The sequence below is a fragment of the Hyaena hyaena genome, unplaced genomic scaffold (assembly GCF_003009895.1).
Source record: "Hyaena hyaena isolate Hyena2069 unplaced genomic scaffold, ASM300989v1 scaffold_55, whole genome shotgun sequence".
Classification (NCBI taxonomy): domain Eukaryota; kingdom Metazoa; phylum Chordata; class Mammalia; order Carnivora; family Hyaenidae; genus Hyaena; species Hyaena hyaena.
Window position 1 is genome coordinate 968,866 of NW_024080687.1, and position 23,774 is coordinate 992,639.

The 23,774-nt window shown below is 39.9% G+C and overlaps 1 protein-coding gene across 1 annotated transcript in view; it reads right to left on the reverse strand.

Moving 5' to 3' along the window:
• Nucleotides 1-23,774, reverse strand: part of MEP1A (meprin A subunit alpha) — a 61,114-nt gene that overhangs the window by 22,572 nt on the left and 14,768 nt on the right. The window contains exons 4-6 of the mRNA XM_039231123.1: nt 9,373-9,423; nt 5,064-5,104; nt 4,252-4,327 (exon numbers count right to left, since the gene is read on the reverse strand). Coding sequence (XP_039087054.1) covers nt 4,252-4,327; nt 5,064-5,104; nt 9,373-9,423 — 168 coding nt within the window. The remainder of the gene's footprint in view (nt 1-4,251; nt 4,328-5,063; nt 5,105-9,372; nt 9,424-23,774) is intronic.

Below are 23,774 nucleotides of genomic sequence, written 5' to 3' on the forward strand. Positions count from 1 at the left end.
CAATAAGTAAATAAAAAAGAAAGTAAAATGACAATAGGTAAACTAAAACCACAATTAAATACCACTACATGTCCATCGGTATGGCTAAAATTAAAAAGAAGAACAACAACAAATGTTGGGAAGTAGTGTAAATGAATTTCCATTCCTTATTTGTAGAAGTTGGTAAAATGGTACAAGCACTTTGAAAGAGATCCAACACTAAACCTACATTTGTATCTAACCCAACAATTTCACTTTTAGATATTTACACCAGAGACATGAATATGAAAACATATATTCAAAACAGGCATGTACAAGAATGTTCAGAGTGGCTTTATTCATCGTAGTTCAAACATAGAATCAATGTGCCTTGTCTATAAACAGGAGATTAATTAACAAGCTGTGATTTGCTGTATTTATGGAATACAACGGAATGCCACTCCATAATAAAAAGGAACAAACTATTGATAAACACAACAACATTGGTGAATCTCAAAGATATTTTACTGGGCAATCAAAAAAACGGAAAATATGAGTCCATTCATATGCAATTCTAGAAGAGGCAACAGCAACAACAAAGGAGTTGTTTCTGGAAGGTGAGAGTAACTATGAAAGAGCATGAAAGAACTTTCTGAAATAGTGAAAGTAAGTGCTCTTAATAGGAGTTGTATGAAATACATTTTATGTTGTATAAGTGCAATATATAAAACCCACTGAACTGTATACTTAAGACTTGTGCATTTTACTCTATGTGCATTTTACATTAAAAAGAACTATAAATAAATATTAAACCTTAGTTGAAGATATGCATGCTGAGGTGTTTGGGGTAAAGCATACTCGTCCCTGTAAATCGCTTTGAAATGTATCAACAATAGAATGTATTGATAGAAGCTTAGAAAGATGGACAAGATGGATAGATAAGAAAAAGCAAATATAGCAGAATGTTGTTTGTATAATGTAGGTGATGAGTATATGGGTGTTCACTGTACAGTGCTTGTAGCTTTTTGGATATTTAAATTTTTTCAAAATAAAACATAAAAAAGCAAAGCACAGTAATTAAAACTTTAAAGAAAGAAAAAAACCTCTATTGACTTAAAATTCTATTTCCAGTAAAAACTGTCCTTCAAAATGAATGCAAAAAAAAGAGGTTATTTTGAAGAAAGAAGAGAATTTGTCTCCAACAGTTCTGCTCCACAAGAAATGCTAAAGGAAGTTCTTTAGGCTACAGAGAGATGACACCAGATAGGAACTCACGTCTCCAGGAGGAATGAACAGCACCAGAAATAGCAAGTATAAAAGTAAAGATGAAGACAACCTTTTTCATTCATTACTTTAAAAGACAACTGATTAAAGCAAAAATGAAACACTGTATTATGAGGTTTTCAAAGTATATAGTTGAAAAGTATAAACCAATAATAGCACAAAAGGAAGGGATATAAATGAAAATATACTGCTCTAAAATGCTTACCTATCATGGTGTTTTGAATAGAGAATGTATTCAGTAAATACTCTTTGAATGAACAAATAAATAATGAATTTAGACTATTGGCAAACAAAAATAAAAAATAATAAATATAAATAAATAATTAATTTAAAAAATGCTTACATTTTATGCAAAATGGCACAATTTTAAGTCTAAGTATACTGTCACATATTAAAGACTACCAACTGTAATCCCTAGAGCAAAGCCTCACAAAATAATACAAAGGGATTGCGATAAAAGGCCACTACAGGCCCCAAGTGAAATTTTAAATTCTTGGATTTAACCAAAAGAAGGCAAGAATAAATAAAATAAAAAAATAAAAGACAAATAATTACTATTAATTCTAATTCAAACCATACGAATAATTACATTAAAAGCAAATAGACCAAATATTATAGTTAAAATTCAGAGGTTGAAAGACTGGATAAAAAAGTAGCACCTAAATATGTACTGTCTGAAAAAGAGACACTTTCAACATAAAGACGTTGATAGGTTGGAAGCAAAAACCTAGAAAAGATACACAGTGCAAACAGTAAGTTTTATAAAGTTGGTGGAGATAGATTTAAATTAGATAAAGTAGACTTTAAAACAAAAAGGATTGCCAGACATAAAGAGAAACTTATTTAAATGAGAAGAGTTAATTTAGCAAGATGATATAACTACGTGCTTGCACAGAATGGCAGTTTCACCTAAGTGCTAAATTATAGGCTTTCTTCATAATGGCCCCGAACATGAAACAACCCGATGTCCATCAACTGAAATATGGATAAACAGCTGTCATATTACTGAGTAGTAACAAGAATTAACTACTGGTCCACAACAATATGGAAAAACTTCAAAAACACGTTAAGCAAAAGAAGCCGGATACAAAACAGTACATACTGTGTGATTCGATCTATTGGTAAACCAGGTAAAACTAATCTTATAAGCTAAAAGAATTAGAATGGTCGTGTCTTTTGGAGCGTGAGGTAGGGATTGGCTGGAAACCAGCACACGGGAAATTTCTAAAGTGATGGGAGCATGGGTTACATAAGTTTATGTATTTATCAGAAGCCATGGACTTTTACACTGATTTATGAATTTCACTCCATGTAAATTTAACTTTAATCAAAGAATTGTACACAAATATGAAACTCTAGTTAATGTTTGCTTTTTCCAATGGTTTGGGCCCAGGCATCTGAACTATTTTTAACCCTAAAGGTGATTGTATCCTTACTGCTGCTACCTTATTTCAGGCCATCTGTCTTCCAACTTGCTCTCTTAATCTGTTACCTATCTTACTGCTAAAGAGACCTTGCTACTCAAGCTGTTGCCAGCAGCCAAAAACATTTGCATCAGCTGGGGGATGGTGCAGAATCACAGAGCCCATCCTCCACCCACTCTGCAATTTCACAAGATCCTCAGGGGAACCTCACACACATTAAAGTCTGAGAGGCTCAACTTTTGCCTCACAGAGGCATGGTGAACCTTCAGTATTAGGTGAAGGCACAGTGGCCAGCACATGATAGTGATTCAAAAATCATGTCTATGTTTTGATGGAAGGGGGACAGAGCAGGTGCGACAGATAAGAAGGAAAAGTGGAATGGGTAAGAGGCCCCTCTCGAAAGCTGATCTTTCTTCAATCACATTCCAATAAATATGGGTGCTCCATAAATTTGCAAATGTGCAGGCAAACACTGGGGCAATAAAAACTCAAATTTCCAAAAAAAAAAAAGTAACTGAGAATAACAGCATTTGTTTACATCTACTTTTCCAGAAAAGGGATCAGCGCTAATAACAGTGGTGGCAAATATGGAAGCGTAAGCTCTATCTCCTGAGAGTGGGAGCAGCCTTGCAGGCCATCAAGATGGAGCAAGCCTGTCCCCACCTCCCCTCTCCTCTGACCTCCCTCCATCTATGTGGAATGAGCCTCACAGGCATGGCATCATCACAGCTGCTCAGCTGTCAGTCACCTGCTTGAGGTCAGCCAGTGTCCACACGTGGCTTTGAATATTTATTTATTTCCCCCGAGTATTATTTCTAACAATGAATGAACTATAACTTATCCAGTCCTTTATCTTAAGAGGGAAAAGAACTGAAATGATTAATACTGAAGAGGAAGAACTCTGAGCAAATGAAATACAGACTTTTCTATTTCTCAAAAGTATGGGATTTTTTTAAATTTGTTAAATGTCTATTTACTTTTGAGACAGAGAGAGACAGAGCATAAGTGGGGGGGGGGGGCAGAGAGAGAGGGTGACCCAGAATCTGGAGCAGGCTCCAGGCTCTGAGCTGTCCGCACAGAGCCCAAGGTGCGGCTCGAACTCACAAACCATGAGACCACGACCTGAGCTGAAGTTGGACACTTAACCAACTGAGCCACCCAGGTGCCCCTGGAATGTTTGCTTTCTAACAACAAGGGAAGAAATCAGTAGGCTGAAATTATATTTAGGTTCTCCTATACTACTATTTAAAGAATAAATTTTTCATCCTCGTGAAGCCAAAGCATATTTCATCATATTTTTGTTCTTTATGGTGTTCTTGGTTTTGTTAACATGTTATTGTGTTCTGTATTTTTTAAATTATTATTTGATATTCTGTAGTTTTTAAAATACCTCTTGTATCTCCAACTGGTTAAGCAGCACTGATGTCAATATATTGTTATACATTTCATCCCAAGGGCTAAAGGACCATCAAGACTTGGAACCTCTCATATGCATTGTTGTTACTACCAATCTGAAGCTGATGAACAGGAGTGGGGAGGGAGAAGAATAAAACCCAAAGTTTCTAATTAAAACACTTAATATTACCCAGATTGTCAGCCAGAATGTAAGGGATGGGGAACTTCCACCTGGTGTTAGGGTCTCTCAGGCCATTTCTGGAATTCTGTAGAAACAAGGCAAAAATGAGTGGGAAGGCAAGTCCTCAAGGCCCCCAGCCTTTTCACTACACTTTCACCCCACAAACAACCTGTCACAATTCAAACAACTTACTCACACTTGTCTTCTGATGACAAAAGCAATAGAAATTCATTACAGACAATTTGGAAACTTCAGAGAAATTATTAAGGACAAAATTTAAAAGACCTGCAATTTCCTAAAGTTGAGATAGTCACTTTAAGCATATTGGTGCATTAGGGCACCTGGGTGGCTCAGTTGGTTAAGCATATGACTTTGGCTCAGGTCATGATCTCACGGCTCGTGAGTTCAAGACCTGTGTTGGGCTCTGTGCTGATAGCTCAGAGCCTTGAGCCTGCTTTGGATTCTGTGTCTCTTCTCTCTCTGCCCCTCCCCTGCTCATGATCTGTCTCCCTCTCTCTCAAAAATAAATAGACATTTAAAAAAAATAAACATATTTGTACATTTCATTCTCTCATTCACTTACTAGGAAAATTAAGTGAACATGTAATACGGTAATTACAGACTCTTTGTACTATTTAGTTATTTTTCATCTGTTTTTGTCATCATTTACCACAGTGAAAGCCCTTGCGGGTACAGATGATAGATTAGAGTCTTTCATGTCCTCCACAGTGCCCATCCCAGGGCTGGACACAGCAGAGGCTCCCATCATAAAAATACAGCCAGTCATGAGGATCATCATTGTGTCCTTGGCAAGTACTCACCCTTTGGAGGATGTCCCCTTGAAAGAGATCCAAGCCTGCAGCTAGATGCAGATTAAAAAATATATATACAGATTTGAGTGAGCATTACTAAAAGGCATCTCTCATAATAAAATTAATCTTTTCCATTGTAAATCTTTCAGTGTTAATCTTTATGTGATAAAAGTCACTTTGAAATAAGGCAGAATTTCCTCTAATTGAGTAAACGTAAATAACCCATAAATATCATGTATTATGACATCCTTGGTCTTCATTTTAGAAAAGGAAACCTGGCCCAAGAATCTTAAAAGTAAGAAATGAATCAGAAGGAATCTTTTTGATCATTGACTCCAGACCTCTCATTCTTTAGGGGAGCACAAGGGAATCTTGAGACACGAAGTGAAGTAAGGCACTAGGAGGTCAACAGTTGAGTGAGCTTGAGAACTCCTGACTTCCTATCCAGGGCACGTTCTGCTATTGTTCCATCCTTCTTCATGCCTCCAGGTAAATGGGTAGATTTTGCTCTGCCCTATGAATAAACAATGGTACTCTCCAAAGCCAAACTCAAGATAATGTCCTTGCAATAAAGACCAGGCAAATATGGATAGATCCACTCAAACTGTATCTCCAAATATCTGTCAGGAGCTTAGCATGATAAAATTTCTCCCTGACGGTATTCTTTGAGTCTGGCCTCATAGTGTTTCTGAAAATAGGATTCTTAAAAGGGGAAGATCCTTGTGGGAAAAATTATGAGCCTTTAACAGAATATCTCTTCTCATCATAACTTCATATTGATGAGCACCCTCCCCTGTAAAACAGGAAGTACTTCAAACAGTGTCAGTGGATTACACTTCATTATAAGAACAGCTCCTGATTTATAGCTGGGAAATCAAGCTAGAGAATTATCACCACAGCCTCACATGGTAGCAAAGGTCCCATTTGGCAAAGCTGGTGGCTCATTCATTTTAAAGGACAGTTTTAAACCTGGGGTTGTAGGTATCAAGAGGAGCCACAGTTTCACTTGCTAATGACTAAGGCTACCCTTGCATCATCCCTTTCCCCATACACACATTTTTTTTTTAAGTTTATTTATTTATCTTGAGAGAGAGAGTGTGTGAGGGACAGAAAGAGAGGGAGAGAGAGAGAATCCCAAGCAGGCCCCACACCATCAGCACAGAGACTGATGCAGAGCTCAAACCCACGACCTGCAAGATCATGACCTGAGCTGAAATCAAGAGCCATACACTCAACCAGCTGAGCCATCCAGGTGCCTCTCCATGTCCACATTTCTTAACCTCCATAAGCCTAACCTACATATACAATAATAGCACAGTTAAACAAAAACAAATGGCAATGACTCCACTGCCTCATAGGCAGTAGGACCCAGGTTTTGAATTGCCTTTTGGATAGGGGTAATACGTGCTGGTCTATCCCCTTTCTGGCTCAGGCTGGTCATGAGCAAAAGCATACATTCCTCATCCCTGGTCTGGATTAAGGATGGAGGTGAGAGCTGGACTCTTCCAGAGTGACATGAACAAGCCCATTCAGACTTTGGTCCCCAGGTTGGTCACCAGAGATGGGGTCATGGAGGAGTAAGAGAGTGCAACAGCTGAGGGGAGGAACTCCCAAAGAAGCCCATATCCATTAAAAAGAAACCTCTGGAGATTCACTACCCAATTTGCTCATGCAGCATATATTTATTAAGTGCCTAATGTGTCCTAGACTTTGTTCTACACACTGGGGATGTAGCAGAGAATAAAACAAAACTCTCAAGGCGGTGACATTCTTGACTGGGGAGGGAGGAGAGACAAACAAATAAATAAATTTGAGACAGTGAAAAGAGCAAAAAAAAAAAATAGTGGGGGGGGGAACGTGTTGAAGTGGGGGAGGGTTGATATGTTATCAAGGGTGGTCAGGGAAGGCCTCCCGGGGAAGGTGGCATTTAAGCAGAAATCTGATGGAATAGGGAATAAAAGAAGAGTATTGAGGGCAAAGGCAACAGCAAATAGAAATCAGGAAAGCCTTCATGTCTTAGAGCAGCTTTCCCACCTTTGGCACTAAGAGTCTCCTGAGGGCTTGTTAACACAGATGACTGCACCCACCCTCAGGGCTTCTCAGTCAGCAAGTCCGGGGCAGGGCCTGAGGATTTTCATTTGTAATAAGTTCTCTGGCTATACATCTGGTCAGAAGATGCTAATGCTTCTGGCTGGGGGCCCACACACTGAGAACCACCTTTGTAGAGGAATAGCTATGCAGTCAGGTGGCTGGAAAGTCCAAGTAAATAAGGGAGAAAGTAGTAAAGAAAAAAAAAAAAATGACATCAGATGCCTGGCCAGGGTCAGCTCATCGCAAACTTCAATGTGCAGGGAATCAGCTGGGGTCTGTCAAAATGGAAGTGGGAGGTGAGACCCAACATGCCGCATTTCTAGGAAAGCTCTTAGGGGGTTCAAGTGATACTGACCTGGGGAGCACATTTGGGGAATCAAGGATCTAAGGGCCTTTATTCTGTGTTGGACAAGATGCCAATCAGCAGTAGTCAGTGTTGGAAGACTGGAAGATTGGATGAGAGAAGTGACATGGCCCGAACCATATCAGAAGGAGAGCTCTGTCTACTTTGGGAGGAATAGCCTTGTGCGGGGTGAGAGCAGAAAGTCAAGAATGGGATGAGACCACTGCAGGAACTTGGCCAGACCCAGAGGCCTTAGACCGGGACAGGAAAAGGGAAAGTACTGAGAAGTCACAACTGGTGATATAATTTGATGGTAGATCTACTAGCATTTGCTGATAGACAGTGTGTACATTGGGAGAAAGATAAGAGCCAGGGCAGCTCTGAGCCTACAGATCTGGTGGGGGGGGTGGGGGGGGAATTCCTTTAATTGAAATGAAAAGTCTGAAAGAAGCAAATCTTGGGGATAGAAAGGTTCAGTTGTGAGGTGTGGAGACAAGATAGGTCAAAAGGCAACAATTCCCTGTGTGTGATTTTTCCCAAACAGTTTTTGTGACATAGCTTGGTTAGAATGACCTAAAAAGAGAAAAAAAAAAAACCCACAAGATAACACTTCTTCATTGGAGTCACATAACTCGGGGCGGGGGGGGGGGGTTGAAGATGAAGAGTAAACACTGGCTGTAAGGTGAAAGAATTATCTTGTCTAGAAAAATAAGGATGAGATGAGGAAAAAACTCTAATTCTAGTGCCAGCCCTGTTTTAAAACATAGCAGATGCTCTCAGGTACATATGCCTTGATTGCCTGACTAAAGAGAGATGATTTCATGCCTGGCTCTGAAGTCTTGGGGCCCATTCACCCATTTACCTTACCAAACTATTTCTTTAACACTATTTCAAGCTTTTCCAATTATATACCAACTAGCCTGCCTTTCCTGTAAACAGGACAGAGCCACAGACATTCAACTCCTAGGTGTGGGGCTTTCCAGTTTTGTAGTTTGCAAATAGCACTGAGCTGAGTCAGAAGACCTGGAGGTGAGCCCATCGTTGCCATCTGGGTTCTGGGCAGATGACCTGCACCATAAGGAGCTTCCTTTCCCTTCTTGCAACATGAAAATTAGCACTTAATCCATTTCAGTATTTGGCAATTGTATAGGAAAGCTTTTGATAAGGTATTTAAGATCATGAAGATCGGTTTCCCACCAGTCCTAATCAAAGATACCCAGAATGTAATGGCTTCTCCTTCATTTTAGAAACAGAACAAGAGAGAGAAAAGCTTCTCTCCTCTTGGTAAGGGACCAGATTGCAGGAGTTCTTCAATGAAAATATTTGTAGGCAAAATGTTGAAATGGAAACCTTTACACTCTTCTCTAAATCCTTAAGCAAACAGGTGTTAATGAATATGACAGCACAGTAAAGGGCCTGGGTTTTCCCCCTCCCCACTAAATATAACCCTAGGCATATATTACATGTGCATACAAATACATATGTGTGTATATATATATACATGCACACAAATATACATACATGTACATACAAATATATATTCTATATATTCTATATATATTTAGCAAGCAGAATAATCATTCACTTTTCTTTCCTTTTTTCAAAATAGAAATAGGAAAACTGAAATTTTTGTAAGCAAAAATCATGTTATGTATTTCTAAATCCATGGATCACTCACTAGTTTCTCTAGAAAATTTGGTCTAACTATCATTTTCTTTTCACATTTCCATTTTTCAGAAACTTTGCAAATTCTAATGCAGCACCAATAGCTATTTCTCCCCTAAAGTTACCCAGTACCCTATCACGAAGATAAGAGCTTTTCAGCAATTGCATCACAGAGTTAAAATTATTTCAAGGCATTAATAATGCAGAAATTGTACCCACCGAAATTGATTTCTGAAATGCCCTTCTGTTCACCAAAATCTTCATCATGTACTGTTAAGAGTAGGAAAAAATTGTTATTAGCCTTGCTGAACAAAAGAAAGTCCAGAAACACTCTCTATGCCTTTCAATGTGTTCTTACCATTTCCTTTAGAGAGATGCTTAATCTGAAAGAAATAAATATACAGAAAATGGATAACATATACCAGAATTAATATTTCTAATTACTCAGAACAGAAGAACTCTACTTACAGATATAGCTGCTATGTGGGCACAAAACAAGGTGAACGAGAGAACACAAGTGGATCTAAACCAAATCATCTTTGCAAGTGAACACATTTAGCAAATACACCTTGTGATAAATACTTTCCGGACCTTGCCCTGGCTGTCATTTTAGAAACTTTGACCCTCACATATGTACTGTGGCATTAAAAAAATAGCCAAAGGAGATGGCATTGATCCTTTTAAGAACAGATACCAAGTTTAACATAAAATCGCAAGCCCCCCAGACCAGGGAAAGGTTTGAAAAAGATAATACTAAGATGAATCTATAAAAACCGGTAACATTTCTATACACCAGCAATAACATTCCTATAAAGCAGCAAACACTGTTCATGTAATATAACAGATGAAAGATCCATTTCACAGAAGAAATCAAAATAATCTATAAAATATCTATAAAGTACTTAAATCTAATAAAAATAATTAAAATTTTATGGAAATGTTTTGAGGCAATTATCAGAGGACATAAAAAAGATCTATCCATACACACACACACACACACACACACACACACACACATTTACATATAGAAAATATCCATGAATGGGAAGACTTCATGTAATAAAGATGGTCATTATTTTGATATTTGTCTATAAATTAAATGACATTCCAATAAAAATCTTGCAAGGTTTTTTGTGAAACCTGAGAAACTCTTTCTAAAATTTACATGAAAAAGTAAACTTTCAAAAATAGATCAGAAAACTGAAAAGAAAGGAAGAGACAGGAACTGCCCTAATGGAATGTCAAGAATGTTTTCGAGTTATAGTAGAGAGTGTGATATTGCCAAAAAAGAAAGAACAATTAGTCTACAGAATGGTCTTTCAATAGTAATGTGGGAACAACAGAATTTCCATATGAGAAAAAAATTAAATTTGTATACCATTCAAACACACACACACACAAAGTGAATAAAGATGTATATACAAAAATCTAAACTTTGAAAAAATATAGGAAAATACTTTAAACCTTGAGATCAGAAAAGATTGTCTAAACAAGAAAAACATATAAAACATAATAAGTTTAACTATATCAAAATTTACCATTTTATGACAAAAGACACAACAGCATAGTTAAAAGATAAGCCACAGATGGAAGAAGATATTGATACTGCATAAATTGAGTGAGAGTAAGTTATCCAGGGTATATAAAAGAATTCCTACAAAGCAATATGAAGTAAAGAAAGAGAGAGAGAGAGACAGATGATCTAAGAGAAAAATGGGCAAAGTATGAACACAAAATTCACCAAAAACCTCCCAAATGGCCAATAAACTTATAAAAAGATTTTCAACCTCACAAGTAATCAGAAAACTATGAGTTTAAAGAACAATGAATGCCACCTCAATCTCAGATTGGCACAAATGAAGAAGGCTGGCCATACCAAGTGTCAGCTAGAAAGTGGGAAAGTAGGAAATCTTACACATTGCTGGCAGACCAGCAATCCGATCCTGTCTAGTAAGTCAAAATGTGCATAGTTTATAAGCTAAAAATTCCACTTCCAGTTATATACCCTAAAGAAATTCACACATGTGTACACAAAGTACCATATAACATATTCATTGTGGTATTTTTTTTGTAATTGTAAAGAACTGGAAAAATGTATTTATACTGGAAGAAAACAATTATCACTCACGCACAGATAAATGTTCAACAACCAGCTCTCAGAGGGAACAAGCTTTTCTGTGTAGTGTTTGCTGATTTCCTGGCTGTAAATATCCCTACTGTGGTTAATTGCAAGCTACCAACACTATGTCACTGAATGCAATGTTGGGAAGAGGTATGCAGTGGGGACTGTACCTACCCCAGCACGGTACTGCATGTATGTACACACCCCTCAAAGTCTCGCATGCAGTAGGTATGAGAGTCTTGGTATTAGAGCAATCTTCAATGTCCAGGGCCTGCCTGCCTCCATCTCAGACCTACTTTGTGGGCAGGTGGGCCAGTCCTGTGGTCAGAAGAGCACTTCCTGTCAGAAAAGCATTTCCTCAGGCAGAAAGTGGGCTCCCTGACTAATAAAACAGGAGGCATGACAGCCGGGAGCCTGTCAGAGATCTGTGACAGACTTACTTTTCTCCGCAGCCATTGATTGTGAGGTTCAGGGGCAGGAGTATGGAGTAGAGGGCCATCTCCCACATTTTCGAACCACTGGAAGCTACCAGTGTTCTCTAGAAGAACCCAAGGTTGCCCAACAGCTAAAGATGGTTTAGATCAGCAATCTTAACAGCTGAAGATGGTTTAGATCAGCAATCTTAATGATTAAAAAAAGAGCTGGGGAGGGACTAGATAAACAAGAGACTTCATGAGAAACATAAACTTTCTGAGAATAGTTGGCTCTGAGTATAAGGGAGGAAAACATAAGAGACTTTAATTTCTTAAATGTATTGTTTAATGTTTCTCAAATTTCAAAACAATTAAAAGAATGAATATTTGTTCATTCCAGAGTCAGGAAGGTTTAGGACTTTGCTATTTTGTTATCTAAAGAATAAGCAACAGTCTCGCCTTGGTCTCCCTCCTGCTGAAATCTCAGGGGTTAGTTTTTCAAATAGGCAGTTGTGGGGCTGTTGAATTCTCCCCACCTTTCCCTGCCTCCTGATGTGCATTTATCTTTTCCTTCCTTCTTATACTTATCTAAACAATATACTATAACAATGGCTTTGGAATCAGATGGACAGGAATTTAATTCCCACTTCTGCCATTGCCTAGCTGTGCCTTTTTTTATTTTTTATTTTGTAGGCTCTATCTTTTTTTTTTTAATCTATCAGCAGTATTTTATTTTATTTTTTTTTACAAATAGTTTATTGTCAATTTGTTTTCCATATAACACCCAGTGTTCATCCCCACAAGTGCCCTCCTCCATGCCCATCTCCCCCTTCCCCCCCCAACACCCATCAGTCCTCAGTTCTCAGTATTCAAGAGTCTCTCACGGTTTGCCTCCCTCCCTCTCCCCCACTATTTCCCTCCTTCTTCTCCCCCACGGTCCTCCGTTAAGTTCCTCCTAATCCTCCTAATCCTCCTATGACGGTAGTGTAAGGATTCAATGAGGTAACTTATGGAAACCACAGGTACCCGAAACATGGGAAACTCTCGGTAAACTGTAGCTCTTTCTTTTATTTTTTAAATTTTTTAAAAATTTTTTTCTGAGAGAGAGAGCATGAGCAGGGGTGGGTCAGAGAGGGAGACACAGAATCTGAAACAACCTCCAGGCTCTGAGCTAGCTGTCCGCACAGAGACCGACGTGGGGCTCGAACCCACGAACTGTGAGATCATAACGTGGGGCTCGAACCCACGAACTGTGAGATCATAACCTGAGCCAAAGGCGGACGCTTAACCGACTGAGCCACCCAGGCGCCCCAAACTGTAGCTCTTTCTAACCATGCACGCTGCTTTCTGGCAAAAGACAGGCAATAAGAACGCAGAGCCCAGAACACTTATTGCTCCGCAGAACGACCGCTAACGGGATCATAGGTCTTCAACAGACACAACCTGTCCCGGGTGGCTTTCTTTTTTTGATCTTGACGGCAGATGTTAATCAGTTACCAGCTATTTGCAATCCTAGGCACTTTATGTCCCAGAGTGTCAAGTGAGCAAGGCTGGAGTCTTAAGTCCCAGGTTTATGGCTTTGCAGTTCAAAGCTAGATTAGGCACTCCACAGGACAAGGGTCACGTTTTACCTTCTGTATCTGGCCCAGTGTCTAGCACACAGTAGGCACTTAGTAATCATGCTGGATGGAATACAGTAAAATAGAATTTTCTTTGAAGCTATTGGGTGCAGTGGTTTGCTTTGATCTCAGGGAGGTTTTTTTTTTTTTAAGTTTTTAACGTTTATTCATATTTGAGAGACTGAGACAGATGGAGAGTCGGGGAGTTGGGGAGGGGCAGAGAGAGAGAGAGAAGGAGACACACAAACCGAAGCAGGCTCCAGGCTCTCTGAGCTGTCAGCACAGAGCCCCACGCGGGGCTTGAATTTATGAACCCATGAACCGTGAGATCATGACCTGAGCGGAAGTCAGAGGCTTAAACGACTGAGCCACCCAGATGCCCCTCAGGGAGAACATTTTACAAACTGACCAAGAGAAAAGCCATTGGCAGATGGGAAGGGGGAAGCCCTCCACTGTTGCCACACACACTCCAGCCTCATAAAAGCGGAGGCCGGGAGCCCCTCCAATCTGGCAAAGTCCTATCCCCCCAGGCCCTTCTCAAGGATGTTCCCTGCCCTCTACCTCCTCCACTTGCCACTTCCTGCTTCACTATCAGACCATCAGTTAACCTCTGACACAATGGCCTTTACTGTTCCTCCAGGCGATCAACATTTAACAGGGGCTCAAAGGCGTTTAGAGCCAGAATTGGCAAACTGTTTCTACAAAGGGTCAAAAAGTAAATATTTTAGGCTTTGCGGGCCAAGCGGTCCTCGCAGCAACCATTTATCTCCGCTGTCGCGGGGAGAGCAGCCCTAGATGATAGCAGAAAGGCAGGAGCATGGCTACATTCCAGGAAAAAAGTTCTTTACAAAAACAGGCAAAGGGCCTCAGTGTGCTGACACCTGCATTTGAAAGAACGGACACCCCAGATGGCGGACATTGAGATAACAATGGTAGCAGAAGTTAGCAGCAGCAGCAACCACCCCATCCACAGCTTTTGTGGTGAGCCAGAGATTGTTCTGAGGATCTAAAGGATAATTATTCATTTAATCTTCACAACAATTTAACCTGCTATGAAGTAGGCACCCCATTCATGCCCATTGTAGAGATTAAGAAAGGGACACAGAAAGATTAAGGAACCTGCCCAAACCCACACAGCTCCTGGCAATGTTCCTAAAATACCACCTGAGAGTCAGCTTTCTCTACCTACCAGCAGTCCAGCGGTGAGGCTCCACCATCTGCAGCATGTAGAGCCCATATTTCAATAACGTCCGTCTCCAACCATTTACTAAGAAGACTTAGCCCCTAGGAAAATAGCTACAGTGTCTTTCAAAAGCCCCTGGAAAGTCTATTAAAGTATAGATTCCTGGGATGTCTGGGTGGCCCACTCTGGGTTTCGGCTGAGGTCATGGTCTCATGGTTCATGAGTTCAAGCCCTGCATCCGGCTCTGTGCTGACAGTGTAGAGCCTGCTTGGGATTCTCTTTCTCCACCACCCCCCCTCTCTCTGCTCCTCCCCTGCTAGCTCTCTGTGTCTCTCTCAAAATAAATAAATAAAAACCCCTGGACCTGGGATTTGGAAACTCTAATTCAGATCAGGGGTAAGAGCCAGGAATCTATCTGAGGGTGAGGGCCAGGTAGTCTATGGAAGACACTTTGATAAACAGGACTCTAGAGAATGGATAATAACCAGATGCTTCCATCTTGATTGTGGTTAATAGTTAGTTTATCCCCAGTTCCTTTTTTTATTAAAAAAAAATCAAAAGATCATCGCAGCCCCCAGTTTTCCTAGCAGGGACATGTAAAATATTAAGAATTAGAAAGATCTTCAGTGCAGAAATTCACTTCTAAACACCTCCAGGAACAGCCTCTCTGGGGCATGGCTTGAAATTTTGCATTTTTAACAAGTATGGGGGTGAATCCTAAATGGAAAATATGAGACCTACTGATCTTTGCAGGCAACTCCATGTTGCACTGTACCAAAACCAATCCCTGCAGCCTCCATTGGAGACCCAAGTAGAGACTTCCTTCTATCCTGGGCACTGAGATCTCTGATAAACTATTCTCCTTGTCCAGGAGAGCATTCAGCGGCTTTGGTTTCAGTTGGTCCTCCTTTGCAGGATCTAAAGAACATACAATCACCCATCTTTCATGCTGTGGGGAAGAATCAGATAAAGACTTACCTTTCTGTTTGCCAAATTCCCTTCCTACTTATTGAAGTTGAAACAGACTCAGCAAAAAGATACAAGATTGCCCCTGATTTTAGGAAAAGTCTATAACCTTTGCTAATTACAAAGGTCATTACTGCCTAAGCCAAGTTAGACCATGGAGTCCAGGAGGAAGACCAAACACAGGGGAATTACTGAGTAAAGGGAAGACAGTGTTGGGAATGGCTTTCCTTTGAAAGGAAACCTCATTCTAAAGAGGAAGAGGTCTGTTTTCTACTGTCAAATGGCAAAAGTAAAACAACTGAGCAATAGGTTTGATGTCCTCTATCCAAGGCAAAACAATCCACAGATTGGGGGAGCACTGTGTCTCACAAATAGTGGAGTGCTTCTCCCAAGGGATTTTGGGCAAGAACCTGTTTCTCAAAGCATTAGAAGTGGCAACATAGAAACAGAGAATGATTGACCTGACCTTATTTAGATCAAGGAACAAGGAAGTAAACATAAAGCCCAAGGTTGGCGGTGGCTGGGGACTGGTTGACTGGATACATTGCGTTTCTGGTCAAGCACAACCTTTACAGCATCACAGAAACTCCATTTACTGGGCAAGAGTGGCTCCATCTGGACTTGGAAATTTATTTCGACATTACTGTCCTTGAAGTTAGGGTACAAAAAAACAAGCTTAAATTGCAAAAGGGATGCCTAGTTATTAGATACAAAGACCTTCCTGATCATCCGAGGATTCTTGGACTCTAAATGTTTTAAGGAAGGAGACAGTGTTAGTCATAGAGAAAAATGCCAGAGCTACAGGCTAGGGTGAGACATGCGTGGACAGATGAAATTCTTCAGAAAGAGATGATGTCGGAGAAAGAATGGGTGAGGCTTGGCTTGGGGATTTTTCTTTGTCCTGGGAAAAGCCATCCAGTTTTGAGGTCGTTTAATGGAAGCAAGATGATGGTAAGTCACACGTGTAACTCAATCCAGAGAACAAGAAGGTCAATCGTCTTAGAAGACAATTGGAAATTATAATCCCATTTCCCCCTTGAAAACCACAAAATTGTTTTGGGGACAGGACATTCTTTTATGCAAGTGGCCAGCTCCTCTTCTCAGAGCTAGTTGCCTTATCTGACACCTTAATAGGAATCTGAGTTAGCACAGGAGGAAGGTATGAGGAGGGCCTATGTGGAGGCATAATTGGAAATTCTGAGAGTAATTAGTCAAAGTAAATAGACAAGCTAAGAGGTCTTCCTGACATTCATATGTCAGGGCTGCTCACATTCATATGCTGAATCAAATGTTTAAGCATAAATTCATCTTACAATTACCAATGGTGAGAGCTGGAAGACTACTGTGGCAGCCACTTTGCAAAACACACATGGAGACAAGTCTGCACAAACATGCAAACGAGGATGCCAGTCACTGACGTCCTGTGAATGGATGGGCTAAGTGATGCTACATAACAGGAAAGGAAGAAAGGTAGGCATACCTTGGGTTTTTCAACAGAATTTCTAGGAAGGGAAGCTTGCTAACTGCCTACAAAGTTTCCTACCTTGAATGCCATTTCGTCTTATGCAAATAAAAGCAATTATGATAATAATAACCAGATGACTTACTAGGTCCTTATGACCTGGCAAGGCACTGTGTAAGATGCTTTATATACGCCATTTCATTACATTCTCATAGAAGTCCCGTAAGAAAATTATTGTCCTCATTTTCTAAGACTGAGCTCAGAGAGGTTGTATACGGTCCCTAGAACCTGAAAAATATCAACATCAAGAAATGAGCTTAATAATGTGGTTCTCTTTCCAGGGAAGTTTCCCTTCTAGTTGATTAGCCAGACCACCATATTGTGTTCATTCGTTCCTTTGTTCATCTATGCATTTGTCCACAATTGTTTTTACTGAGTGCCAGGTATTGTTTTAGACCCTGGGGAAAAAAACCATGAACCAAACAGACACTGTCCTTGTGCTCATGGAGCTTAGATAGAGATAAACATCATGGGGAGGCAAGCATTCCTCAGCTTTATTAGGAGATCCCAAAGTAAAGATGGGTCAAAGGTAAGTAGATGAACAGATTGTGATGTATTTATAGATTACAATAGACTTCTACTAGAATAAAATAGAATACACAATAAAACACTGTCACCATTGAGTACTGTTAAGCATTAAAAAACAATTGGCCTATTGGCACACACAGCAACATGGATAAACTTCAAGTGTTATGCTAAGCTTTCAAAGCCAGGTACAAGACCATATGTAGTATGATTCCACTAATATAAAATACCAGAAAAGGCAAAACTATAGTAATAGAATCCAAATCAGCAGTTGCCAGGGACCAAAGGATGGGAGTAGAAGGAAACTGACCATCAAAGACAAAAAGAAACTTGTGGGTGTAATGAAAATATTTTACATCCTGACTGTGTTGGTGGTTATGTGAATGTATAAATTTGTCAAAAACCAAGGAGCTGTACACTTAAAATAGGTAGATTTTATTGTATGTAAATCATATGTCAATAAATCTGACTTCAAAAAATTCAGGAGCCCTGGTGTTCACATCCCATCTCTTCCACTAACATATCAGATGACATTGGGCAGAATAGTCTATGTTTGGATGATTCTTTCATAATATGGGACTGATGAGACTCATTCTCCCTCTTTTATTACTAGGTCAATGAAATTTTAAATGTAAGGAAATACTTTACAATGTATCAAATGCTTTATAAATATGTAATTTAACTGTTATTGTTTCTGCACTGAGAACTAGACTCTCTCCATTCTCAGAGGCCTAGAATGAATTTAATTTGAATGGTTTCCTAACAGCTTGGGTTTTGATCTTCTTGTAAGAAGGGTAGCCTCTGAGGCTCAGACAGGGCTTCATAGTCCTGGGCCCACATGTTTTAGAGAAGACTCAACCATCTGCTTTGGATTTGGACCATCAAGTGGCTGAGCAAACGGAAACATGTTCTGATGCTTTTCCCCATCACCACACATCCCTACATAATTAATAAGTCTATGTTCCCTGCCTGGCTGGATGGGGACAAATGCTGAGGGCAGACCCATAGATCCTAGTCACAAAACCAAAAAAGCAATTGATGGTTGGCTGTATGCTTAGAAAACTCTTGATTCTCATCCTGGGATTGATCTCTTTACTGCTAGCTATTTTCCTGAAGAAACAGAAAAGCTCTAGTCTCAATTCTGAAAGCAATTCTTATGCTATTCATTTGTATTAAATGTATTTAATTAATTTATTTAATTTACTATGTCACTGAGTTTGCAATTGCTTACACTAAGCAGAAACATGAGTAGCACAGGAATCCACCTTGATATGGTAACCATTTAGTTGGTATTTGATCCAGTTACCAAAAGGCACTTGGGTCATGGTGGATGCTAAGGAGAAAACCAAGAAGAATGTTGCACATTTTTGTCCTCAAGGCCCTTAAACTTAGCTTTCCCTGGGAGTTCAGCCTTTCCATTTACTGGATCAGGAAAAAATATATATTTACAGTATAATAAAAGGTACATTATGAAGTATTTAATATTTAAAATGTTTAAATATATTAAAAAGAAGAGAAAGGTCACCATGAATCTCACTTTTGACATACAGTCAGTTACCTTTCATTTAAAAATTTTTTGTATATGTGTATTTTAGAATAATATCAATTTTTGTTCACTTGATTTTTGGCCATCCAGTCTTTCAAGGTAATATTGAGTTAGAATTTCCTCTACTTTTCCTAAATTATCCTTCTTGAGAACATATATCAGTGCTCAGTTTTCCCTCCACTGGCTCTCACCAACTAACAGACCCACCAAAACAAAAACAAAAACAAAAAAACTGTGACATCCTCAGATGCCTCAGCTTTCTAAAAATAATAATAATTTATTCAGTAATAAATAATATAATGATAAATAAAAATATTATTAAAGTATTATAATGTAAATAATAACATTTATTCAGTTTGGTCATAAAATTAAGTTATAGTTATAAACTTACTAGTTTATCTTATAAACTTAATTAGTAGTTATTCAATGTAAAAGACTGGAAAACACTGTAGGAAAATGCTGACGTTAATCCCACTACCGAAAACAATCACTATTAGTATCTTGGTGTACGTCCTAGAATTTTCTCTATGCTTTCTTTTGGACAAATGCTAGTTACATTACATTCATAGCCTGGCTTATAAATGTTTCCCCATGTTCTTCTTTTGTTGAAGAATATCTATCTCCTTTTCAGGAGTTCCGTAGAGTTCCGTTGAATGGGCTTTACTGGATTTAACTAATGAAGTCTGTGTCGTGGATTGAGAGGTTGTTTTCAGTTGATTTTGCTTATCACAATCACTACTACAGTAAATATCTGCATTTGCGATTGTATGTACTTCATGTTATTGCCTTAGAACAAATTCCAATAACTGGAATTGCTGAGTCGATGTATTGAGCTGATTTATTTATCTACTTTTTTGAGGACTGTAATTCTGAAATGACCTCTAATCCTCCCACCCTCTGAAATCATGTCACAAAAAGGTGAAGGTGATTTGAAGTCCTTTAGCCAAAAACCCTAAGAATGCAGAATTAACTCTTTAAGAGGGAAACGGGACAGTACTTTTCAAGGCATCACAGAAAGATTCTAAACTCACCTGCCCTGACAGACACACTGAATCTACAGCTACATACGGATCGATGCCCTCTGAAAAAGACCTAAAGACTAGCTGAACAGCTCCTTCCCAGCAAACAGTAAGAAGTCTACATCCAGATGCACAGGAGTGACAGAGACAAGGTCTTGCCCCAAGCCCCACCCACAGTGCGGCAATGCACCATCAGGAAGTGTCTCATGAATCCAGAGCTTCTCCCTGAAAACTGAGAGGTTTGTGCTCCATCTCAGGCACTCCAGCCCCTGGAAACTGCAGTGAAAGGAGGAGCCCCCAAAAGGTCCGGCTGTGAAAAACAATGGGGCTCCTGTCCAGGAGATACATCTCCTAAAGGGCTTGTGCACAAACTCACTTGCCCCAGAGACCAGTGCAAAAGCAGCACTTTAAAAAGTACCTGGAAGGGACCCCTGGGTGGCTCAGTCGGTTAAGTGTCCGACTTCAGTTCAGGTCATGATCTCACAGTTTGTGGGTTCGAGCCCCGCATCAAGCTCTGAGCAGACAGCCAGCTCAGAACCTGGAGCCTGTTTGGATTCTGTGTCTCCCTCTCTCTCTGACCCTCCCCTTCTCAAGCCGTCTCTCTCTCTCTCTCTCAGAAATAAATAAAATGTTAAAAAAATTTTTAATAAAAAAATAAAAAGCACCCAGAAGATATGTGAAGGAGATTCATTGTTGATCTTAAAGCATCTGCTGGAGGAGCAGAGGCCTGTTAAGACCTTCTCCGAGGATGGAGGCACTGGTGGGAATAATTTTTATGCTCTCTCTCTACCTTGATAGTGCCAGTGGGCGTGCCCCAGCCCTGCGCCCTCCCACAACCCTGCCCTGCTGTCTGTGGTGGGAAGGCGAAGGCCACACAGCGGATGCTCCTTGATTGCCTGGCTCTGGGTCAAGGGGTTTGTATTCCTGGGCCCCAGAGGGCTGTAACTATAAATAGGAAGATAGTCTTTGGCAGGCTAACCCCCATGGTGCTACATAAACACCAGACTAAAAATATGCCCCCTTTTCTATGAAAAAGGCCTATTTTCTTTCTTAGAACTTCAACCTAAGAGGCAGAACTTGGTTTTTCCAGCTACCTAAAGGCTGTGGAAGAGATCTCAGGGATTATAAGCTGGGAAATGCCATGTTTGTGCTCTCTCTTGGCCATGCTACATCCCCTGCTATCTTCCAGAGAGGACTTCTTTACCTGCAGGAGGCCGGCTCCAGCAAGTCCCGGGGTCCCTGAAGGATGGACGGTGTCGGCAAGAGAGAGTGAGAGAGCCCGAGATTCTTTCTGATCACCAGGCAGGCATCTCTGTCCTGTCGGTTTTGGTGTCTTTATTTAAAGGTTCAACAACAACATGAGATCAGAAAAAGGAATTTTTACAATGGGAAGCTTTTTGTGATAACAAGTTTTTCATATTCTTGCAGAATTACCCCAATCATAGTGAGGTTGAGTGAATTTTACAACTAAGGAAATAACGGATGGTTCTTAGTGAAAAACAGGATGACATATATATGTTAAGTTGTATATAGACAGGCTAGGAGTCATTCTGTTTGGCTCTCAAGAGGATGAATGTTTTTGAACTGGTTAATGAGTTGTTTGTGGAAACCTATTTGAGGCTGAATGTGTGAACACCATGGAGGCCCTAAATGTGTCAGCCTTTTGTTTGTGGGTTATGTTTTAGCTACTCTCATCTATCCTCATCCCAACCGGCCGGTAAGGGAGGGTGTTTGCAGAAAGTAGGCCTTGGGGAAGGGACTGCCATACATTACCAGTTAGAAGAAGGTATAAGTGTTAACTTAAGTTCTGCCCCCATTTGTTCCTAACTCTAAATTAGGCTCTTTGTCTTGGGGCCAGGCTCAATTGTCTTTGATCTGCAAGGCCCATAGGAAGAGGCTTTTGACAATCACCCACAGAGCTCTCATCTAAAATCTCTTTTGTAAAGGCAGGAATATGCTTTTCCTTATGAGGTGTCTGTGTTTGGAATATTGGTCTGATCTGGAATACTGTGAGGCCTGGACAATACCAGCAGCCTCATTTCCAACATGAGCCAGTAGTAGCGGAAGGAGATGCCAGTTTTCGTTTCTCATGGCAGGAGCTGTGCAAACACTGCCATTTCCTTGCTGTGACTGTCGTCCTTTGAGGTCAGTGCAGCTCCCCGCCCCAAGGAACATCTCCAGCTCTCCTGATCTGGAGGCCACCAGGGGTTCCTACCACAATCCCACAGGACTTTATATATTTGCATACTTTAAAAGCTTCTGCCAAGGTCTGGCTTCCAAACAACCTGAAACTAGGTGCTGAATGAGATGCGTCTTGCCCATCCCTTTGAAAAATTGATAGGTCTTGGCACACCCTCAACAACTAGGACCTGTCGAGAATAAATCAACGTGCTTAGATAATCACAAAGGCTTAAGAAACAACCAAGAGCTAGAGCAAAGTTGAAAGATAAGGCTCATCCCCTATACAAGGCCACTCATTGAAGAATGAAAGAGGTAGCTGTTTCGCCTAATAGAAGTAAACACAGAGAGAAAAGCAAAATGAGGAAGCAGAAATATGTTCCAAATGAAAGAATAAGGTGAAACCTCAGGGAAAAAAAATAATGAAACAGAGATAAGTAATTTACCTGATAAAGAGTTTTAAGTAATGGTCATAAAAATGCTTACCAAACTGAATGAACATAGTGAGAACTTCAACAGAGATAGAAAATGTAAGAAAATACCAAATAAGTCACAGAGCTGAAGAATACAATAATCAAACCAGAAAATACACTAGAAATATTCAATAGCAGATTGATGAAGCAGAAGAAAGGATCAGTTACCTAGAATACAAAGCAGTGGAACTCACCCAAACAGAATAGCAGAAAGAAAAAAAGAATTTAAAACAGCCAAGATAGCTTACGAGGCTGATAAGAAAACATCAAGCAGAATAACATTTACATTATAGAGTTCCCAGAAGAAGACGAGAAAGAAAGGGATAGAAAGCTTATTTGAAGAAATAATGCCCCAAAACTTCCCTCATCCAGGTGGGGAAGGAAACAGACATCCAGATTCAGGAATGACAGAAAGTTCCAAAAAGGATGAACCCCAAACAATGCACACCAAAACACATTATAATTAAAATGTTAAAAGTTAAAGAGAAAATCATAAAAGCAGCAAGAGAAAAAAGTCTGATATATATAAAGCAGGCTGATAGGACTATCAGTAAAGTTTTTTTTTTTTTTTTTTTTTTGAGAGAGAGACAGAGACAGAGAACAAGTGGGGGAGGGGCAGAGAGGGGAAGACACAGAATCCAAAGTAGGCTCCAGGCTCTGAGCTGTCAGCACAGAGCCCGACACAGGACTCAAACCCACAAACCGTGTGATCATGACCTGAACTAAAGTCGAACACTTAACCAACTAAGCCACCCAGGTACCCCCATCAGTAGAGTTTTTTAGCAGAGCTTTGCAAGCCAGAGAGAGTAGCAGGATGTCCTCAAAGTGCTGAAAGGGAAAAACTTCCGGGTGGGAATACACTACCTGGCAAAGTTATCATTCAGAATTGAAGGAAAGATAGAGCTTTCTAGATGAAAAAAAAAAAAAAAAAGCTAAAGGAGTTTATTACCATTAAACTGGCCTTATAAGAAATGTTAAAGGGACTTCTTTAAGATGAAAAGAAAGAGCATTAATTACTAATAAGAAAGCATATGAAAGTGTAAAACTCACTGGCA